The 17500-nt window shown below is 43.5% G+C and overlaps 2 protein-coding genes across 2 annotated transcripts in view; both read right to left on the minus strand.

Annotated features, from left to right (window-relative positions):
• LOC120037045 (serine protease HTRA3-like) overlaps window positions 1-6986 on the minus strand; it is a 16567-nt gene extending 9581 nt beyond the window's left edge. The window contains exons 1-3 of the mRNA XM_038983260.1: window positions 6535-6986; window positions 1436-1540; window positions 600-822 (exon numbers count right to left, since the gene is read on the minus strand). Of these exons, the coding sequence (XP_038839188.1) occupies window positions 600-822; window positions 1436-1540; window positions 6535-6986 (780 nt within the window). The remainder of the gene's footprint in view (window positions 1-599; window positions 823-1435; window positions 1541-6534) is intronic.
• Window positions 6987-17184: 10198 nt separating this feature from the next.
• LOC120037046 (phosphatidylinositol 4-kinase type 2-beta-like) overlaps window positions 17185-17500 on the minus strand; it is a 10155-nt gene continuing 9839 nt past the window's right edge. Inside the window, exon 5 of the mRNA XM_038983261.1 lies at window positions 17185-17500. This exon is cut by the window's right edge and continues 1579 nt beyond it. The gene's annotated coding sequence lies outside the window, so the exon portion shown is untranslated.

Here is a 17500-nt window from a genome sequence, read left to right on the forward strand (position 1 = left end):
GTCAGTATTCCAAAACGGATTTAAAAACCAAACTGTAGTGTGAAAGCTTAGAGTCATTGGGACACTGAGTTGTATGCATGTCAGCTTATTGTTGGCTTTGATGTTGGCGATATCAAGACTTCCTGTCTACTTCCCCCTTATCTCTCCCTCTATCTCACCCTATCTATCTCTCTCTCTCTCGCTCTATCACTCTCTCTCTCTCTCTCTCACCCTATCTCTCTCTCTCACTCACCCTCTCTCTCTCTCTCTCTTGCTCACCCTCGCTCTTTCTCACTCACCCTCTCTCTCTTTCTCTCTCTCGCAGTCTCTTTCTCTCTCTCTCTCTCACCCTCTCTCTCTCTCTCTCTCTCTCTCTCTCTCTCACCCTCTCTCTCTCTCTCTCTCTCTCTCTCTCTCTCTCTCTCTCTCTCTCTCTCTCTCTCTCTCTCTCTCTCACATCCCCTGTGTCTCTCTCTCTCTCTCTCTCTCTCACCCTCTCTCTCTCTCTCTCTCTCTCTCTCTCTCTCACCCTCTCTCCCTTTATCTCAGCCTCTCTCCCTCTATCTCTCCCTCTCTATCTGGCCACCTAACCTGTTAAATTAAGGGTAAAGCTACCCTACCTGAGGGTTGACTTTGATGGTGGCGATATCCGACTTCCTGTCGATGTCCCGGACCGTGGCCTCATACGCTCCCCCGTCATGGAGCTGCACGCGGAGCTGTGGTCGGCCCGTTACCGTGGCAGCAGCGGTTACCACGTGAGCGTTGGTTACGATGAGTCCGGAGTGGCTGATGATGAACCCAGAACCACTAGACAGAGGGACATGACGACCATATAGAGGATGTCTGAGAGAGGAGAGAGAGAGAGGAGAGAGAGAGAGAGAGAGAGAGAGAGAGAGAGAGAGAGAGAGAGAGAGAGAGAGAGAGAGAGAGAGAGAGGAGAGAGAGAGAGGAAAGGAGAGGAGAGAGAGAAGCTGAATTTAGGATTTGTGTGTGTGTGTGTGTGTGTGTGTGTGTGTGTGTGTGTGTGTGTGTGTGTGTGTGTGTGTGTGTGTGTGTGTGTGTGTGTGTGTGTGTGTGTGTGTGTGTGTGTTCCAGGCAGAACCCTGTTGGGTTCCATGTAAAACCCTTTGTACAGATAGTTATACCTGGAACCAAAAAGGGTTCTGGGGACAGCCGAAGAACCCTTTTGCACACACACACACACACACACACACAGACAAACACACACACACAGACAAACACACACACACACACACACAGACAAACACACACACACACACACACACACACACACACACACACACACACACACACACACACACACACACACACAAACACACAGACACACACACACACACACACACACACACACACACACACACACACACACACACACACACACACACACAAACACACACACAGACACACACACAGACACACACACACAGGCAGTGACCTGAGGAAGAGCTCAATGTGAACCACAGCAGGAGCCATCTTTTCCACCACGTCAGCTATGAAGTTGAACTTGTATCGTGGGCTGTTGGGATGGACAGGACCTATACTGGCAACAAGAGCCCATCGTGTCAACACAGAAACACCACCTCTACACTCTGCAACACTCAGTCACACTCACCACCAGCACTATCTGGTATTTACAATGTTTAAAAAGGAATACTGTTAGATGTTACAGGTAGATTTAGAATGTTAAAATGGAATGTTTGAGTATGGTGTAGAATGTTTGAATTGGAATGTTTAAAAATGGAATGTTAGAGTTAGATTTAGAATGGTGGGATCGGAATGGAGGAGGAAGGGAAGGACTGAGGAGGAGGAGGGGGAAGAGGAGGAGGAGGAAGAAGAGGAGGAGGAGGAGAGAAGAGGAGGAGGAGGAGAGAAGAGGAGGAGGAAGAAGTGGAGGAGAAGGAGAGAAGAGGAGGAGGAAGAGGAGTAGGAGAGAAGAGGAGGAGGAGAGAGGAGGAGGAGGAAGAGGAGGAGGAGAGGAGAGGAGGAGGAGGAGAGAAGAGGAGGAGGAGGGGGAAGAGGAGGAGGAGGAAGAAGGGGAGGAGAAGGAGAGAAGAGGAGGAGGAGGAGGAACCGTAGGAGAGAAGAGGAGGAAGAAGAGAAGAGGAGGAGGAGGAGGAGGAGAGGAGTAGAGAGTGAATATTGTTGTTGTTGTTGTAGTAACTCTGCATACAAAGGAAAAGAGTGAAAGGTGATTCACTGCCATGGTATTTCTCTCCTAACAGAAACCACAGAAGAAGTGGCTCAGCAGAACCGTTGGAACCCATTATTCATAGCCCTCCTCATTAGAACTGGACTTCTACATTCCGTGGTGGAATATGGAACGCAATATTACCACATGCTCAGATAAGTCATCTCAAATTAGGTTTCTATAAAAGGCAATCTCACAAGCAAATAGCCTACAACTTCAGAAAACCAATGTTGAACGTTCAAACTCAGCTCTGGTAATGACTGTAGGGCTATGATAGGCTAATCAAGTATAGCCTAGGGCTATGATAGGCTAATCAAGTATAGACCAAAGGCTATGATAGGCTAATCAAGTATAGCCTAAGAAACAACAGTTCTGATTGAGCCACACAGACACCATAGGAGAAATAAATGACATGGGAAGATTGGGTTTTTATCGGGAAAAAAAAATAAGCCGAGTTCATTGTATTAGCCCTTTAACTGTAGGCTAGTTTATTGTATTAGTCCTTTAACTGTAGGCTAGTTTATTGTATTAGCCCTTTAACTGTAGGCTAGTTTATTGTATTAGCCCTTTAACTGTAGGCTAGTTTATTGTATTAGCCCTTTAACTGTAGGCTAGTTTATTGTATTAGCCCTTTAACTGTAGGCTAGTTTATTGTATTAGTCCTTTAACTGTAGGCTAGTTTATTGTATTAGTCCTTTAACTGTAGGCTAGTTTATTGTATTAGTCCTTTAACTGTAGGCTAGTTTATTGTTATAGCCCTTTAACTGTAGGCTAGTTTATTGTTATATCCCTTTAACTGTAGGCTAGTTTATTGTATTAGTCCTTTAACTGTAGGCTAGTTTATTGTTATAGCCCTTTAACTGTAGGCTAGTTTATTGTATTAGCCCTTTAACTGTAGGCTAGTTTATTGTATTAGCCCTTTAACTGTAGGCTAGTTTATTGTTATAGTCCTTTAACTGTAGGCTAGTTTATTGTATTAGCCCTTTAACTGTAGACTAGTTTATTGTATTAGCCCTTTAACTGTAGGCTAGTTTATTGTTATAGTCCTTTAACTGTAGGCTAGTTTATTGTTATATCCCTTTAACTGAAGACTAGTTCATTGTTATAGCCCTTTAACTGTAGGCTAGTTTATTGTATTAGCCCTTTAACTGTAGGCTAGTTTATTGTATTAGTCCTTTAACTGTAGGCTAGTTTATTGTATTAGTCCTTTAACTGTAGGCTAGTTTATTGTTATAGCCCTTTAACTGTAGGCTAGTTTATTGTTATATCCCTTTAACTGTAGGCTAGTTTATTGTATTAGTCCTTTAACTGTAGGCTAGTTTATTGTTATAGCCCTTTAACTGTAGGCTAGTTTATTGTATTAGTCCTTTAACTGTAGGCTAGTTTATTGTATTAGTCCTTTAACTGTAGGCTAGTTTATTGTATTAGTCCTTTAACTGTAGGCTAGTTTATTGTTATAGTCCTTTAACTGTAGGCTAGTTTATTGTTATAGCCCTTTAACTGTAGGCTAGTTTATTGTATTAGCCCTTTAACTGTAGGCTAGTTTATTGTATTAGCCCTTTAACTGTAGGCTAGTTTATTGTATTAGTCCTTTAACTGTAGGCTAGTTTATTGTTATAGCCCTTTAACTGTAGGCTAGTTTATTGTATTAGCCCTTTAACTGTAGGCTAGTTTATTGTATTAGCCCTTTAACTGTAGGCTAGTTTATTGTATTAGTCCTTTAACTGTAGGCTAGTTTATTGTATTAGTCCTTTAACTGTAGGCTAGTTTATTGTATTAGCCCTTTAACTGTAGGCTAGTTTATTGTTATAGTCCTTTAACTGTAGGCTAGTTTATTGTATTAGTCCTTTAACTGTAGGCTAGTTTATTGTATTAGTCCTTTAACTGTAGGCTAGTTTATTGTATTAGTCCTTTAACTGTAGGCTAGTTTATTGTATTAGTCCTTTAACTGTAGGCTAGTTTATTGTATTAGTCCTTTAACTGTAGACTAGTTTATTGTATTAGCCCTTTAACTGTAGGCTAGTTTATTGTTATAGCCCTTTAACTGTAGGCTAGTTTATTGTTATAGTCCTTTAACTGTAGGCTAGTTTATTGTATTAGCCCTTTAACTGTAGGCTAGTTTATTGTTATAGCCCTTTAACTGTAGGCTAGTTTATTGTTATAGTCCTTTAACTGTAGGCTAGTTCATTGTTATTAGTGTCTCCAAACTAGCCTCATCAATCTACACACAATACCCCATAATGACAAAGCAAAAATCGTTTTTTAAATATATATATATATTTTTTTTTTTAATACAGAAATACTTTATTCAAGTATTCAGACCCTTTGCTATGACAGTCAAAATTGAGCTCAGGTGCATCCTGTTTCCATTGATTATCTTTGAGATGTTTCTACAACTTGATTGGAGTCCACCTGTGGTAAATTCGATTGATTGGACATGATTTGGAAAGGCACACACCTGTCTATTTAAGGTCCCACAGTTGATAGTGCATGTCTGAACAAAAACCAAGCCATGAAGGAATTGTCCGTATTGCTCCAAGACAGGATTGTGTCGAGGCACAGATCTGGGGAAGACATTTCTGCAGCATTGAAGGTCCCAAAGAACACAGTGGCCTTTCAAAGATAATTCATAAAAATCCAAATAACTTCACAGATCTTCATTGTAAAGGGTTTAAACACTGTTTCCTATGCTTCAATGAACCATAAACAATTAATGAACATGCACCTGTGGAACGGTCGTGAAGACACTAACATCTTACAGACGGTAGGCAATTAATGTCACAGTTATGAAAACTTAGGACACTAAAGAGGCCTTTCTACTGACTCTGAAAAACACTAAAAGAAAGATGCCCAGGGTCCCTGCTCATCTGCGTGAACATGCCTTAAGCATGCTGCAAGGAGGCATGAGGCCTGCAGATGTGGCCAGGGCAATAAGTTGCAATGTCCGCACTGTGAGACGCCTAAGACAGCGCTACAGGGAGACAGGACGGACAGCTGATCGTCCTCGCAGTGGCAGACCACTTGTAACAACACCTGCACAGGATCGGTACATCCGAACATCACACCTGCGGGACAGGTAAAGGATGGCAACAACAACTGCCCGAGTTGCACCAAGAACGCACAATCCCTCCATCAGTGCTCAGACTGTCCGCAATAGGCTGAGAGAGGCGGGACTGAAGGCTTGTAGGCCTGTTGTAAGGCAGGTCCTCACCAGACATCACCGGCAACAACGTCGCCTATGGGCACAAACCCACCGTCGCCGGACCAGACAGGACTGGCAAAAAGTGCTCTTCACTGGCGAGTCGCGATTTTGTCTCACCAGGGGTGATGGTCGGATTCGCATTTATCGTAAAAGGAATGAGCGTTACACCGAGGCCTGTACTCTGGAGCGGGATCGATTTGGAGGTGGAGGGTCCGTCATGGTCTGGGGCGGTGTGTCACAGCATCATCAGACTGAGCTTGTTGTCATTGCAGGCAATCTCAACTCTGTGCGTTACAGGGAAGACATCCTCCTCCCTCATGTGGTACCCTTCCTGCAGGCTCATCCTGACATGACCCTCCAGCATGACAATGCCACCAGCCATACTGCTCATTCTGTGCGTGATTTCCTGCAAGACAGGAATGTCAGTGTTCTTCCATGGCCAGCGAAGAGCCCGGATCGCAATCCCATTGAGCACTTCTTGGACCTGTTGGATCGGAGGGTGAGGGCTAGGGCCATTCCCCCCAGAAATGTCTGGGAACTTGCAGGTGCATTGGTGGAAGAGTGGGGTGACATCTCACAGCAAGAACTAGCAAATCTGGTGCAGTCCATGAGGAAGAGATGCACTGCAGTACTTAATGCAGCTGGTGGCCACACCAGATACTGACTTTTACTTTTGATTTTGACCCCCCCCCTTTGTTCAGGGACACATTATTAAATTTCTGTTAGTCACATGTCTGTGGAACTTGTTCAGTTTATGTCTCAGTTGTTGAATCTTGTTATGTTCATACAAATATTTACACAAGTTAAGTTTGCTGAAAATAAACGCAGTTGACAGTGAGGACGTTTCTTTTTTTTGCTGAGTTTATTAGTTTGCAAAAATGTCTAAAAACCTGTTTTTGCTTTGTCATTATATGGTTTTGTGTGTAGAATAAAGCTGTAACATAACAAAATGTGGAAAAAGTCAAGGTGTCTGAATACCTTCCCAATGCACTGTATATGCTAGCTCTGGCCCAGGGCTTTACATATGGACAGGGCCTTCTTCAAATACAGCTGTGAGTTGCCATGGTACTCATAAAATAAAACGCAACTCAAGCCGCACGTAACGCCCTGGATGAGAGCTAGGCTATAGGCTAACGGCTAGGACTTACCTGATGGACAGGGTCCCTTGTGTGCTTGGGTGATGGCCTCCCTTTCCTTCTGAAGAGCTTTCCGGCTGGCAGCCTTCATCCGACACACATTCCTGTACGTCTTCCCGTCGCTACCACACACCTTATACCCCATCTTACACTGACACAGCCGCCGCTTGGAGCTCCGCTTCCCCGCCAGGCCCTCGTTAGGACCGTTAGGGGACCTACACTCTAAGCCGTCCCCACACAGGAGGTCGTTTTTCCGGCCACAGAGTTCACCCTCGCCCCGGGAACACACCAGGCAACAGTTGCACCGGTCTGGGATATACCCGTTGGGGCAGTTCGGACTAGGACACGCGCTCACGTCGCACTGGGAGGAACACTTTTTGGAGCTGGACTCGGCGCCGGCACCAGACCCGGTGAGATTGTACGCGAAAAATACCGTCGCCGCGAACAGGAACACGCGCATCCCGAGAATTCGGTATTAAAAAGAGAGGGAAACAAAAAGCCTGAAAGAGAGATTCTCTGTAAATGCTGGAATGGGGTTCGGGAGGATTACAGGATTACTCCACTGGATAGTTAGATAGTTGTCTCTTCAACAAGCTTGTGGTAAAGTCTCTTTTCGTGGTAAACTATTTTTATCAGTTAGATATTCTGTTCCTAAAGACTCAACAAATGTATTCTATGTATTATAATCCTTTATACTTATACATTTTTTAAAAAGTAATACAATGTTATAGAAACAAATAGGACTACTGTCTGCATTGCGTAATGAAGAGTGGAGAGAGCTCACCCAAGACAGACAGAGAGACTGATTCACATACCTCGACACTGTGACAGATGAATCTCTCTCTACCTCCCCCCCAACAACTCAACGTGGACACTGGAGGCTGACCCGCCATGGTAAACCTCCCTCCCTCGTACAAACCTACACACGCACAGGCACTGTGTGACTGGCACACAAACAGGCTGCCAGCGAATTGGACAAAGGTTTTAACTGACCGCCGTGCGCCATCTAGTGGAGAATTAAGATAACTGTTAGTTCTGTCTGTGAATCTACATGATCAGTTCCTGTATCCATATTTCTGTCTGTGAATCTAAATGATCAGTTCCTGTTTCCATAGTTCTGTCTGTGAATCTAAATGATCAGTTCCTGTATCCATAGTTCTGTCTATTAATCTAGATGATCAGTTCCTGTATCCATAGTTCTGTCTGTGAATCTAAATGATCAGTTCCTGTTTCCATAGTTCTGTCTGTGAATCTAAATGATCAGTTCCTGTATCCATAGTTCTGTCTGTGAATCTAGATGATCAGTTCCTGTATCCATAGTTCTGTCTGTGAATCTAGATGATCAGTTCCTGTATCCATAGTTCTGTCTGTGAATCTAAATGATCAGTTCCTGTATCCATAGTTCTGTCTGTGAATCTACATGATCAGTTCCTGTATCCATATTTCTGTCTATTAATCTAGATGATCAGTTCCTGTATCCATAGTTCTGTCTGTGAATTTGAGAGTGGTTACATTTCTCCAGCATCACGCCTCAACCAAGTGGTGGTGACCTTTGGGTTGCTTTTTCAAATTCCCATAATTCTTCCACAATGTTGTGTTATGTCAACATGCAGTGACTACATCAAGCTTGTGACTCTACAAAATGTTATTTATGCTGTTTGGCAGTTTGTTTTTGGTTGTTTCAGATGACTTTGTGCCCAGTGGAGGTGAATGGTAAATGATGTATTGTCATTTTGTGTTCACTTGTTGTGTGGTAGGAATATAATATGTTTCTGAGCCCTTCTACATTGGTGTTGATGCTACCATGGTTACGGATAATCATGAATGAAATGTTAATAATGACGAGTGAGAAAGTTGCAGATTTCACGATAATCATGTCCCCCAAAAAACACATTAACTTCTAGTTCCTCCCAAACCCGGGAGCACCCCCACCAGTAAAAAAGCTGACTAGCATAGCCTAGCATAGCGTCACAAGTAAATACTAGCATCTAAATATCATTAAATCACAAGTCCAAGACACCAGATGAAAGATACACTTCTTGTGAATCCAGCTACCATTTCTGATTTTTAAAATGTTTTACAGGGAAGACACAATATGTAAATCTATTAGCTAACCACGTTAGCAAAAGACACCGTTTTTCTTACTCCACCATTTTTTCACTCCATCAGTAGCTATCACCAATTCGACCAAATAAAGATATAAATAGCCACTAACCAAGAAAAAACTTCATCAGATGACAGTCTGATAACATATTTATTGTATAGCATATGTTTTGTTAGAAAAATGTGCATATTTCAGGTATAAATCATAGTTTACCATTGCAGCCACCATCACAACTCGACTAGAATAACTACAGAGAGCAACGTGTATTACCTAATTACTCATCATAAAACATTTCTTAAAAATACACAGCGTACAGCAATTGAAAGACACAGATCTTGTGAATCCAGACAATATTTCAGATTTTGTAAGTGTTTTACAGCGAAAACACAATATATCGTTATATTAGCATACCACATGTGCAAACATCACCCCAGCATTGATTCAAGGCAAAAAGAGCGATAACGTTATCACCACCAAAATATATAAATTTTTTCACTAACCTTCTCAGAATTCTTCAGATGACAGTCCTGTAACATCATATTACACAATGCATATAGAGTTTGTTCGAAAATGTGCATATTTAGCAGCACAAATCGTGCTTATACAATGAAAATAGTGTCCAACTACTCAAGCAATCTGTCCGGCGCCATCTTGGAAAGACACCTATTTTTATCGAAAACTATTCATAAACTTGACTAAAAAAATACAGGTTGGACAGCAATTGAAAGACAAATTAGTTCTTAATGCAATCGCTGAATTACATTTTTAAAATTAACCTTACTGCGCAATACAGGGTGCGCTAAAGCGAAGCTACCCAAAAATTAATGCCGGCTTATGCATTTAACATTTTTCAACAGAACAACGATTTATCAGCATAAATAGTTCTTACTTTTAGATGAACTCCCATCAGAATCTTGGGAAAGGTGTCCTTTGTCCAGAACAATCGTCTTTTGGTCGAAAGATGTCCTCTTGTCCTGTCGAAATGGCCACTAATGTTCGGCATGTACCGGAAAAGTGTCCAACTCTTGAAAGTGCGTCACAAAGAAATGCCAGAAAATCGCAATTAACTGATATAAATTGCTATAAGTCGGATTAAATTAACTACCTTAAGATGTCTTTAACAACTATAACGAATAAAAACATGACCGGAGATATAGAACTGGCTAAACCAAAGCTTGGAAGGAGGCCAGTCCGAAGTCCATTCTGCGTCAGGCGCACGGTTGAAAAGGAAGGTACTTCCGCTCCAGGGTCTTATATAAGGTCCCAGATTGCGCAATCGACTCCATTCAAAATCTCCCCGCTTACTGACATCTAGAGGAAGGCGTATGCAGTGTTTGTAGCCCCACAGCGTACACAGGGACTTATAAACTGACCTCAGAACAGGGACCGAGATTTCTGAAATCTCACTCCCTGGCAGGAAATGTGCTGCACAAGGAGTTCTGTTTCACTCAGAGACATAATTCAAACGGTTTTAGAAACTAGAGAGTGTTTTCTATCCAATAGTAATAATAATATGCATATTGTACGAGCAAGAATTGAGTACGAGGCAGTTTAATTTGGAGACCAATTTTCACAAAGTCGAAACAGCACCCCCTATACTCTCAAGAGGTTTTTAAACCCTTCACCATTACCAATAACAGTGGAGGTTGGGATCTTCTTGTGGGTATGATGTTTGTGCATCTGTGACTTTCTCACTCGTCGTTATTGGTGATTGTCCGTAACCACGGTATCATCCACACGATTGTAGACGTTGTTCAGACACGTTGTTGTTCTTACCTGGACAATGGAAGTCACTACAGAGTTACACAGCGCATCGTTTGCTATTCCTTTCCTGTTCTGGGTGTAACGGATGTGAAATGGCTAGCTAGTTAGCGGTGGTGCGCGCTAATAGCGTTTCAATCGGTGACGTCACTTGCTCTGAGACTTGAAGTAGGGTTTCCCCTTGCTCTGCAAGGGCAGCGGCTTTTGTGGAGCGATGGGTAACGATGCTTCGTGGGTGTCAGTTGTTGATGTGTGCAGAGGGTCCCTGGTTCGCACCCGTGTCGGGGCGAGGGGACGGACTAAACTTATACTGTTACATGGGCTCAACACGGTCTGAAGCCAACAAAACAAACTGTAATTGCATCCAACCAATTTGTGATCACAAGGGTGATGTAGTGATTTTGTGTTCTAGGAATATGGGACCAAATACTAAACTTTTGACTACTTTAATACACTATAAGTGAATTGATCAGAATACTTATGACACGTTAAAGTGGGGGGGTACTGGATACATAAAGTGCTTTCATTTCTAAACGATGAAAATACTCTCAAATAGACGGCACGAGTGGCGCAGCGGTCTAAGGCACTGCATCTCAGTGCTAGAGGCGTCACTACAGACCCTGGTTCGGTTCCAGGCTGTATCACAACCGGAGGTGATTTGTGAGTTCCATAGGGCAACGCACAATTGGCCCAGTGTTTTGACCAAGGGTAGGCTGTCATTGTTAATAAGAATTTGTTCTTAAACCGACTTGCCTCGTTAAATAAAGGGTTAAATGAAAATACAAAAATGTTATGACATGGAGGTATGGCTCAGGGTGACTTGGGGTCAAACCCTCATCCATGTCACATCCTCTCACCTCTGACCTCGCTGCTTCTCTCACCCTTCAAACCTTCACCTCTGTCTCTGTCTGTCTCTGTCTCTCTCTCTCTCTCTCTCGTTGACAGTGTTGTTAAGAAGGTAGAGCATCACTTTATTATGGACAGACTTCTCCCCATCTTAGCTACTGTTGTATCAATATGTTTTGACCATGACAGTTTACAATCCAGGGTTACTCCAAGCAGTTTAGTCACCTCAACTTGCTCAATGTCCACATTATTTATTGCAAGATTTAGTTGAGCTTTAGGGTTTAGTGAATGATTTGTCCCAAATACAAGGACTAACTTATTCCTTGCCACCCACTCTGAAACTAACTGCATCTCTTTGTTAAGTGTTGCAGTCATTTCAGTCGCTGTAGTAGCTGACGGGGATAGTGTTGAGTCATCCGCATACACAAACACTCTTGCTTTCTTCAAAGCCAGTGGCAATTCATTAGTAAAGATAACTTTTTCAATGGGCCTAGACAGCTGCCCTGAGGAATTCCTGATTCTACCTGGATTATGTTGGAGAAGCCTCCATTAAAGAACACCCTCTGTGTTCTGTTAGACAGGTAACTCTTTATCCACAATATAGCAGGGGGTGTAAAGCCATAACACATACATTTTGAAAGCAGCAGACTATGAGCGATAATGTCAAAAGCCGCACAAAACAGCCCCCACAATCTTTTTGTCATCAATTTCTCTCAGCCAATCATCAGTCATTTGTGTAAGTGCTGTGCTTGTTGAGTGTCTTTCCCTATAAGATGAAATTCTGTTTTCAATTTGTTTACTGTGAAATAAATAATATAATGTATCTGGTCAAACACTATTTTTTCCCCCAAAAGTTTACTAAGGGTTGGTAACAGGCTGATTGGACGGTTATTTGAGCCAGTAAAGGGAGCTTTACTATTCCTGGGTAGCAGAATGACTTTAGCTTCCCTCCAGGCCTGAGGGAACACACTCTCTAGTAGACTTACAATGAAGATGTGGCAAATAGGTAGAGTTCAAGTAGATCTTTAGAGAGAGGAGAGACGCTGTGATACAATGTTTTGTTAATCTCTATATTTTTTAAAAGCTAAACTGACTTTAAACCTCTGCTGGAAGAGTATTCCCATGACGACATGCCTCTATACATAACTGAGCGACGCATTAAATCAGATTTTGTTTGGGTACAGTGGAGAAACCGATTGTGGCGTTTCTGGTGAGGTGTGTACACTTTATGTAACCTTTATTTAACAAGTCAGTTTAAAAACAAATTCTTATTTACAATGACGGCCTACCGGGGAACAGTGGGTTTAACTGCCTTGTTCAGGGGCAGAACGACAGATGTTTACCTCGTCAGCTCAGGGATTCTATCCAGCAACCTTTCGGTTACTGGCCCAACGCTCTAACCACTTGGCTACCTGCTGCCCCACTATATATGGCCCTTAGACCATCACGGCCAACTAATCATCCCCAGCTTACAATTGGCTCATTCATCCCCCCTCCTCTCCCCTGTAACTATTCCCCAGGTCGTTGCTGTAAATGAGAATGTGTCAGTCAACTTACCTGGTAAAATAACAAAATATATATACAAAAGTATGTGGACACCCCTTCAAATTAGTGGATTAAGCTATTTCAGCCACATCCGTTTCTGACAGGTGTATAAAATAGAGCACAGAGCCATGCAATCTCCATAGACAAACATTGGCAGTAGAATGGCCTTACGGTCTGTCATGGAAAGAGCAGTGTTTACACTACTGCTTCATACAACGTCTCGTACGAGCTGAAATACTCTGAGTACGGCCTCCTGCATCCTGGCATTAAACACATACCCAATGAGTATGGCCTCCTGCATCCTGGCATTAAACACATACTCAATGAGTATGGCCTCCTGCATCCTGGCATTAAACACATACCCAATGAGTATGGCCTCCTGCATCCTGGCATTAAAAGCATACCCAATGAGTATGGCCTCCTGCATCCTGGCATTAAAAGCATACCCAATGAGTATGGCCTCCTGCATCCTGGCATTAAACACATACCCAATGAGTATGGCCTCCTGCATCCTGGCATTAAACACATACCCAATGAGTATGGCCTCCTGCATCCTGGCATTAAACACATACCCAATGAGTATGGCCTCCTGCATCCTGGCATTAAACACATACCCAATGAGTATGGCCTCCTGCATCCTGGCATTAAAAGCATACCCAATGAGTATGGCCTCCTGGCATTAAAAGCATACTCAATGAGTATGGCCTCCTGCATCCTGGCATTAAACACATACCCAATGAGTATGGCCTCCTGCATCCTGGCATTAAAAGCATACTCAATGAGTATGGACTCCTGGCATTAAAAGCATACCCAATGAGTATGGCCTCCTGCATCCTGGTATTAAAAGCATACCCAATGAGTATGGCCTCCTGCATCCTGGTATTAAAAGCATACCCAATGAGTATGGCCTCCTGCATCCTGGCATTAAAAGCATACCCAATGAGTATGGCCTCCTGCATCCTGGTATTAAAAGCATACCCAATGAGTATGGCCTCCTGGCATTAAAAGCATACCCAATGAGTATGGCCTCCTGCATCCTGGCATTAAACACATACCCAATGAGTATGGCCTCCTGCATCCTGGCATTAAAAGCATACCCAATGAGTATGGCCTCCTGCATCCTGGCATTAAACACATACCCAATGAGTATGGCCTCCTGCATCCTGGCATTAAAAGCATACCCAATGAGTATGGCCTCCTGCATCCTGGCATTAAACACATACCCAATGAGTATGGCCTCCTGCATCCTGGCATTAAACACATACCCAATGAGTATGGCCTCCTGCATCCTGGCATTAAAAGCATACCCAATGAGTATGGCCTCCTGCATCCTGGCATTAAACACATACCCAATGAGTATGGCCTCCTGCATCCTGGCATTAAACACATACCCAATGAGTATGGCCTCCTGCCTCCTGGCATTAAAAGCATACCCAATGAGTATGGCCTCCTGCATCCTGGCATTAAACACATACCCAATAAGTATGGCCTCCTGCATCCTGGCATTAAAAGCATACCCAATGAGTATGGCCTCCTGCATCCTGGCATTAAAAGCATACCCAATGAGTATGGCCTCCTGCATCCTGGCATTAAACGCATACCCAATGAGTATGGCCTCCTGCATCCTGGCATTAAACGCATACCCAATGAGTATGGCCTCCTGCATCCTGGCATTAAACACATACCCAATGAGTATGGCCTCCTGCATCCTGGCATTAAAAGCATACCCAATGAGTATGGCCTCCTGCATCCTGGCATTAAAAGCATACCCAATGAGTATGGCCTCCTGCATCCTGGCATTAAACACATACCCAATGAGTATGGCCTCCTGCATCCTGGCATTAAACGCATACCCAATGAGTATGGCCTCCTGCATCCTGGCATTAAACACATACCCAATGAGTAAGGCCTCCTGCATCCTGGCATTAAACACATACCCAATAAGTATGGCCTCCTGCATCCTGGCATTAAAAGCATACCCAATGAGTAAGGCCTCCTGCATCCTGGCATTAAACACATACCCAATGAGTATGGCCTCCTGCATCCTGGCATTAAATGCATACCCAATGAGTATGGCCTCCTGCATCCTGGCATTAAACACATACCCAATGAGTATGGCCTCCTGCATCCTGGCATTAAAAGCATACCCAATGAGTATGGCCTCCTGGCATTAAAAGCATACCCAATGAGTATGGCCTCCTGGCATTAAAAGCATACCCAATGAGTATGGCCTCCTGCATCCTGGCATTAAACACATACCCAATGAGTATGGCCTCCTGCATCCTGGCATTAAACACATACCCAATGAGTATGGACTCCTGGCATTAAACACATACCCAATGAGTATGGCCTCCTGGCATTAAAAGCATACCCAATGAGTATGGCCTCCTGGCATTAAACGCATACCCAATGAGTATGGCCTCCTGCATCCTGGCATTAAAAGCATACCCAATGAGTATGGCCTCCTGCATCCTGGCATTAAACACATACCCAATGAGTATTGCCTCCTGCATCCTGGCATTAAACACATACCCAATGAGTATGGCCTCCTGCATCCTGGCATTAAACACATACCCAATGAGTATTGCCTCCTGCATCCTGGCATTAAAAGCATACCCAATGAGTATGGCCTCCTGCATCCTGGCATTAAACACATACCCAATGAGTATGGCCTCCTGCATCCTGGCATTAAACACATACCCAAAGAGTATGGTCTCCTGCATCCTGGTATTAAACACATACCCAATGAGTATGGCCTCCTGCATCCTGGCATTAAACACATACCCAATGAGTATGGCCTCCTGCATCCTGGCATTAAAAGCATACCCAATGAGTATGGCCTCCTGCATCCTGGCATTAAACACATACCCACTGAGTATGGCCTCCTGCATCCTGGCATTAAACACATACCCAATGAGTATGGCCTCCTGCCTCCTGGCATTAAAAGCATACCCAATGAGTATGGCCTCCTGCATCCTGGCATTAAACGCATACCCAATGAGTATGGCCTCCTGCATCCTGGCATTAAAAGCATACCCAATGAGTATGGCCTCCTGCATCCTGGCATTAAACACATACCCAATGAGTATGGCCTCCTGCATCCTGGCATTAAAAGCATACCCAATGAGTATGGCCTCCTGCATCCTGGCATTAAACACATACCCAATGAGTATGGCCTCCTGCATCCTGGCATTAAACACATACCCAATGAGTATGGCCTCCTGGCATTAAACACATACCCAATGAGTATGGCCTCCTGCATCCTGGCATTAAAAGCATACCCAATGAGTATGGCCTCCTGCATCCTGGCATTAAAAGCATACCCAATGAGTATGGCCTCCTGCATCCTGGCATTAAACACATACCCAATGAGTATGGCCTCCTGGCATTAAACACATACCCAATGAGTATTGCCTCCTGCATCCTGGCATTAAACACATACCCAATGAGTATGGCCTCCTGCCTCCTGGCATTAAACACATACCCAATGAGTATGGCCTCCTGCATCCTGGCATTAAACACATACCCACTGAGTATGGCCTCCTGGCATTAAACACATACCCAATGAGTATGGCATCCTGGCATTAAAAGCATACCCAATGAGTATGGCCTCCTGCATCCTGGCATTAAAAGCATACCCAATGAGTATGGCCTCCTGCATCCTGGCATTAAACACATACCCAATGAGTATGGCCTCCTGGCATTAAAAGCATACCCAATGAGTATGGCCTCCTGGCATTAAAAGCATACCCAATGAGTATGGCCTCCTGCATCCTGGCATTAAAAGCATACCCAATGAGTATGGCCTCCTGCATCCTGGCATTAAACACATACCCAATGAGTATGGCCTCCTGGCATTAAACACATACCCAATGAGTATGGCCTCCTGCATCCTGGCATTAAACACATACCCAATGAGTATGGCCTTCTGCATCCTGGCATTAAACACATACCCAATGAGTATGGCCTCCTGCATCCTGGCATTAAACACATACCCAATGAGTATGGCCTCCTGCATCCTGGCATTAAACACATACCCAATGAGTATGGCCTCCTGCCTCCTGGCATTAAACGCATACCCAATGAGTATGGACTCCTGGCATTAAACACATACCCAATGAGTATTGCCTCCTGCATCCTGGCATTAAACACATACCCAATGAGTATGGCCTTCTGCATCCTGGCATTAAACGCATACCCAATGAGTATGGCCTCCTGCATCCTGGCATTAAACACATACCCAATGAGTATGGCCTCCTGCATCCTGGCATTAAAAGCATACTCCATTTTAGAAATGTCACGTACTAATTTTTTGTATAGCCAAAATGGCTACTATTTAGAAGTCTGGGTATTGGAACAAAACCATAGTGAACATTACAGAGATCAATGAAGAGAGTTCACATTTAACCAATCCCAAATTTACATTTATTGTTTCCAACATTTAAAAAAAATACAATTCTACCTTTACATTCATTATACAGCAGGAATAGAAAGTTCAAGATGCATAAATTATGAAAAACCCAAACAGTGGCTGTGTCACCAACGGCACCCTAATCCCTACATAGTTCACTACTTTTATCCAAGAAAAGTGCACTACTTTATCCCTATAGGCCCTGGTCAAAAGTAGTGCACTACGTAGGGAATAGGGTGCTGTATGGGAACGTAGAAAATGTTTAGCAAGTGTGCGAATGTCCTTATTTTTCCTTTTTTCCTGCCCA

Source organism: Salvelinus namaycush, unplaced genomic scaffold (genome assembly GCF_016432855.1).
Source record: "Salvelinus namaycush isolate Seneca unplaced genomic scaffold, SaNama_1.0 Scaffold1551, whole genome shotgun sequence".
NCBI lineage: Eukaryota > Metazoa > Chordata > Actinopteri > Salmoniformes > Salmonidae > Salvelinus > Salvelinus namaycush.